This window comes from Nestor notabilis, unplaced genomic scaffold (genome assembly GCF_000696875.1).
Source record: "Nestor notabilis isolate BGI_N333 unplaced genomic scaffold, ASM69687v1 scaffold8343, whole genome shotgun sequence".
Lineage (NCBI taxonomy): Eukaryota > Metazoa > Chordata > Aves > Psittaciformes > Psittacidae > Nestor > Nestor notabilis.
Window position 1 is genome coordinate 9,599 of NW_009923343.1, and position 5,907 is coordinate 15,505.

The following is a 5,907-nucleotide window of genomic DNA, read 5'->3' on the forward strand; positions in this document are numbered from 1 at the left end:
AAAGTATGTAATAGCAGTGGTGGCTCATGGAAAGTCTTTTCCATTTCCCCTGCTTATGCTCTGGGGATGAAAGGGAAGGGAAATAAGAGAAGACATTAGGTCACTTGATTACCTTGCAAACGTGATGCTGCTTTTGTGAAAGGCCAACTACTGCCCTGCTTTTCAAACCTGATCACACGCAAATTTTTAGGTCACCAGCACTAACAGTGGCTCATGCTGCCTTAAACAACCTGAAGCAAAGCTGTCCTGATTAACCTTCTCTTAACTCCACAGCCCTTGACTGCACTCAGGAAACCAAGCTGTGATGAACTTCTCGTTATCAGCACCTTAAAGACAGTCCTGTGCTTTTGGCATAAGACACAGTGCAGCCCCTAATTTGCTCAGTGACCACGTGAAGTCAACCAGCCATGTTTTGGTCCTAAGTCTCTTTGTTGCATTTCCCACATTCCTCTATCACAGAAGAGCCTCAGCTCATCAGTATTTCTGAAGGTGTAAACGTTAATTATTAACACTTAGCTAGGGATGCAGGAACTAGTGCAGTTTTCAGCTGTTTTCAATTACACCTCCAATGACTCCTGCCTGCTGGTGAAGCCATCTTCCAGCACTCAGCATGGATTCAAAGCAGCCTGCTAGACTCTGCCTTTCCTGCTTTTCCAGATCCAGTATCCTGGGTCTGTGTTCTAGTGACTGACCGCCTGTGGCAGACTTGTGCCTGTAATGGGGCAAAGTAGCCTGTGTATTTGAATGCCTGAATTTCACTCCCTCCCTACTCTAAGGATGCATATTTTCATTTCAACATACATACCACTATACAGCGTTCTGCTGGTTGAAATTTGCCAGCGGTGATTCCATGATTTGCTATGAAAAAGTAACTCATTGTGGCTAAGGACTGCTCCAGGATTTACTACTTGTTTACTTTCAGGGTTATCCCATCAGGTAGCAGACAGAGTACAAACAAACTGAGCTCTTGTGGAACTGCTGTGCAAAATAGAACCTGAATTATAGACTTGGAGACCTGAGACAGGGCTATGTGTGCTAAATAAATGTAGACAGGCCTTTCTGTCCATGGTTCCCTGTTACTGGCCTTGTTTGCATGTGTGCTGCATGTATCCCTTGTGACCTGCTAGTGAGGATTGTCCCCATTTCTACCATTTCTCCTTCAGATTCCTCCTAAATGCCACTTTCAGATGCCAGTTCAAAAACTCCACTTAATTGTTTGTAGTAACAGAGCTTAATTACTAGATTATCTTTTTAAGCAGCTGTCCACACAAATAGCTTTGTTGTAAATGCAGCTAAAATGGCAGCTGTGTTATCTCTCTCGCTTTTGACCAGCTGGTTATGAGCACTCTAGGACAGTCCATCACCTCCTTAGGTGCCCAGAGAGGTTTTCCATCTCAAATAAAAGTAAGTCAAATAGCCCATAAAACGTGATGTAAATCAATGTATCTACTAGATGCCACATGGTCCAAGTGAGTAGAATCAGTTTTATACCTTGCAAACACCCAATCCAAATAGGAAATGCAGGTACAGAAAGGGGGCTGCTAGATTAGGATCTTAAGGTCCTTTCCAACCCTGACTATTCTGACTCTATGATCATATGATGGTTACTGTCTGGAGAAATCCATGGCTACCTGTTGTCCGCAGAAGGAGCCTAAGGAAATCAGTCCTTAACCACCTTAAATGTCTAAGGATGGGCACCACAAAACTCTACCCTAGAAGGGTCAGACTTCTAAATGTACCTAACCTTCAAACTCCTACTGAAGTGGCAGTTGTTCCATGTGTATATAAATGAGCCGTGAGCAGAGGTCTCCTCCGGTGGCCAGCTCCCCTTCAGTCAGCCAACATCCTTCTGAAGGGAATGGACCAAAAGACAAATTATAACCACCTTTCTAATGGTATTTTTTTCACTCTCACATGACGGCAAATGATTTGAATCTGATCCAAGGCCTGTACCCAGCTCTGGGACACTCTGTTACACATCCCCACTTAGCAATATATTCAATTAGCTGAAGTATTTCTGAGAGATCTTCAGGCCTGTGGGTTTGAGCAAGAATGCAAATGCATGTGTAAATATGGGAACATAGTTGCTGAAATGTGGCTGCTTGGGGTTTCTTAATCACATCAGAGATAATGAGTAAAACCACAGTTTCAAACCCTCATTCTTCCTCATGCGCTAGAAAACCAGTTAAGTTTGTCTCTTTAGGATAATATCATCCTCCCCCCTTAAAACTCTGAGTGACGCAGGAGAAGCACAGCAGTGTAATGTCCTATCTTGCCCTTATGCTCTGCAAGTGATGCATCTGGAGCACTCCAATACTCTCCCAACCCAGCTGCAGGTGTTGTCTGTAGGTAGTTGAGTGGACCTGGTGCAATCTTGGTGGGTTTCTGATTTTATAACCCAGGAGGAGTGGCTTAGATCTGTGTGGCACCTGGCAAATGGCTGATTTAAGCCAATTTTTTCTATTGCCTATGGCTGAACTTCCTAATAGAAGCTCTCGTGTCTCTGTGAGCCTTTGAGGTCCTAGTCTCTAGCTAAAAATTGCAAGTGGCTGCAAGTTCTGCTGGGAAAACAAGACTACTTTATATTTCTCTGCTTTCTTTAGTCAGATCCCTTGGCAGATACTAACAGAACCACCTAGCAATCATTAAAACAGATCCGCAGGATGAGCTGCATTTCCTAATACACACAACTGGGAAAACAGGGGCAGGGAGGTTAAGTGATTTACTTAAACAGTAATCAGAGAAATACTGACTTACAAATGTTCCCCAAATCCAACACCCTGCTCCTTTAAGCCCAGAACTTCCAAACCACATTCACTGAAGCACACTTTCTCCACAAGTGATCAGTGGCATTGTATCAAAGTTAAAAATCCTTTCCCAGTGTTACAAAAATAACTCTAGCTTTGACATCACATTTGTATCCCCTTTGCACTGTTTCGTATTAAAAGGCTGATTTTAAAGGCATGTAGTTGTCCTCAAACTTACTGATGGGCTGGAAAGTTAATAACCTGCAGCTCTAGGCTACATCCTCCTCTGAGCTTTGAATCCTGAACTCTACTGGAAAACTTTGGAGTTCATCAGTCACCAAAGTGATTCATTGATAATGATGCATTATCTTGCTATTGATTGTGGTGTCTGGCGTGCTACTGATGTAGCTGAGAGCTGGGGACCTCTGCTTGGCTGCTACCTTCCAGCTGTCTCTAGCATCTGCTCTAAAAGGGCTGGTTTATGTGCTATAACCAGGCCTCCAGAATTAGATAAACATACTTTTCCTTCATCACTTCATAATTTAAATACAAGAGTATACATGATCATAAAGCACAGTGTAGCTTTATTTAACTTATATTCCTGATCTCTTATTCCTGAGCTTACCCAAAAAACAGGTTAGTTCTCACCAAATGATCATTGTAGCTTCTCTTTTAAGCATGTTTTAATTATGTTTTCCTCATTCCTCAAATGCTCTGTGAAGAAACAACCACAAAAAACCCCCACTCCCATATAAAAAACACACAACCTAACCCCCAAAGACAACAGTGGAAAAAGAAGTGTCTGTGTTTGCCTATGTGAACAGAAGTCTGGATGGGGAACATTCACATCCATCCCCATAAACCAGCATATTCTTTGCAGTTAACAATAGTGTTTTCTCAACTGTTGCTTGAAAAAATGAAGTATTTTGTGTTTCAAAATAACATTCATTCATGCCTTTCAGTCTATCTCATGGTCTCAGACCATGGTTTCAGAACCAGATAGTTCTCAAGAACTGCATATAAATGAAGCAGGAGCTCACTTAAACGAAGGGCAGTATAAGTTAATATTTCCATTAACTTATAACCTCTTGACAAGCCTCCAAAGTTGAAGAAAATCTTCTTGTGTGGTATTGCTCTATTTTCAGACCTCATCAAGACTGAAAGCCTTCTCTGTGAGAGGGCTTTTGATGCAGAAAGAAGCAAAACAAGTTGGTTTGACAGAACAACTCAGCTGGTTAGCACAGACTGAAAGCAAACAGTAGGAGACCGAATTAGGGTGAGATTTTGTTGGTCTCGGCACAATGGTAACCCTCATCCTGTTTTTAGACTATGTTAACCTCCACACCAAGGAATGTAGGCATAAACTCTCTTTTACAGGTCACTTGTTATTTTACTGGCAACAGGCAAAATCAACAGTCTGTTAAAATAAGGATCAAAACCATTTTCTACTTAATATATTGTCCTCTCTTCACACTATTAATTTAATCTCTAATGAAGAGAGCAGTTACAATAATTGTGGTATGTTGGCATCACATAAAAGCCTCAAAATCCATAAGGAGTGGACTTTTACTGCTTTTATAAGGGAGAGAAAGAGAGACAGAGAGAAGGGGGGACAGACAGAGATTTGTGGAAGATATGATCCAGAACCCGAGTCCTTTTTCACATTGATCTTAATTCAGTTGCTTTTGCAATTTATTGATAATATGTAACTTTGGTGGGGATGGCACTTGGCTTGTGGGTATTCTGACACTTGGCTCTTTTGGCAAAATCTAAGTAGTAATGCTATATACCTATAGAAAACATACACATATCCACATAAGCTGACTCAGTCACAAAGATGAATCACAGGATTTATTTCATCATGTAAGCTTTTTTGTAGCTTCCCACACCCTTTTGACAAACAGGTTCTCAGATGAAACTTAGTGTCTCTTTTCACAGGTAGCAGGAGTAACTCCCATGATGTTGGAAAACTACATTAGCATCAAGAAATCAGGACTGAAAAATTCTTATCTGGATATTTTCTAAAGAAGCAATATTTTAAATCAACTTCTTTTTTCTCTCTCTTTCTCTTTCCTTCCTCTTCTTTTTGTTTGTTTGTTTTGTTTTGTGTCCTGTTTTTAAGGCACTAAGCTGCTTACAGAAGAAAAGCAAACAGTGATTATGGAAGATGAAGAAAAGGATGGAGATGCAATCCCCAGTTAAGATTACAGCGATATTTCCAATAATGCAGTGTAAATAATTCTGGGTCATTCAAAGTGGCAGCACATAGAAAGCAAAAAAAAAGTCCTTTCATTTCTCTAAATAATTTTCTCAAGCATGCACTTGAATGTAAATTATCTTCAAGTGCTTATCTGCATCTCATGAAATCTCAGCAAGCATCATAGGAGATGGTGACACACATTTCACTCAAACGTAGAAGGATTCTCTCAGTTTGCTAAAAGTGGCTTCCCAGGATTTTTGTCACTGAGGAATCCACCTCAGATCAGAGCTAGCTTTGTGCTTGGTGAAAAGGGTCAATACAAAGGGACACCACCAACTGAGTGTATGTGGTACTAGATACCAGAGCGGTTGGTAGCACAGAGCAGTAAAACATCAGCTAGTGATTCAAATAGCATTTTTCTCCTGAGAAGTCCACCTCACTTGTCCAGCTTTCCTCTGCTGGAATATCATTGACCACAGTGAAAAATCCCACATGCAAAGCTGATGGGATAGATGGAGAAGGCAGGAATCAATGCTAGAATCCTTGAAAGGCAAAGAACACACCTCTGCCCATATCTGCTTGTGGCTTGTGTTTGTGAGGAGGAAAGGGTAGATCTATCATAGAATGAAAAATTACAGCTGTCAGCACTGACACATCAAACAGGACAGAGGGCAGAGCTCTCAGAAGAGAAACATACGGGATGTGTAATGCCTGCCTGTTACACCAGCCTAGACTATTGTGGGTTTTTTTTCTCTCAAAGGTTTTATTCCTGGGTTAGTGGGAGGTAAACTAGTACTCCATGTTTTTTTCACTCCATGTTTTTTCTTTTAACATCTGCTTTTTAACTAAGTCCTAGGTTGTCAGTCAGGAGATTAAGAAAATCTCCTAACTGTCAAAAATTAAAGACTAAAAATCACAGCAGGAGAGTAAAAAATGAGTAAAAAGAGTAGTGTTACTCAA

General features: G+C 40.9%; 1 protein-coding gene across 1 annotated transcript in view; it reads left to right on the forward strand.

The window, feature by feature from the left end:
• The window catches only part of PPP1R17 (protein phosphatase 1, regulatory subunit 17), an 8,873-nt gene extending 3,823 nt beyond the window's left edge, over positions 1-5,050 (forward strand). Inside the window, exon 4 of the mRNA XM_010012086.1 lies at positions 4,870-5,050. Within this exon, the coding sequence (XP_010010388.1) occupies positions 4,870-4,949 (80 nt within the window). The 3' untranslated portion in view covers positions 4,950-5,050. The remainder of the gene's footprint in view (positions 1-4,869) is intronic.
• The last annotated feature ends 857 nt before the right edge of the window (positions 5,051-5,907 follow it).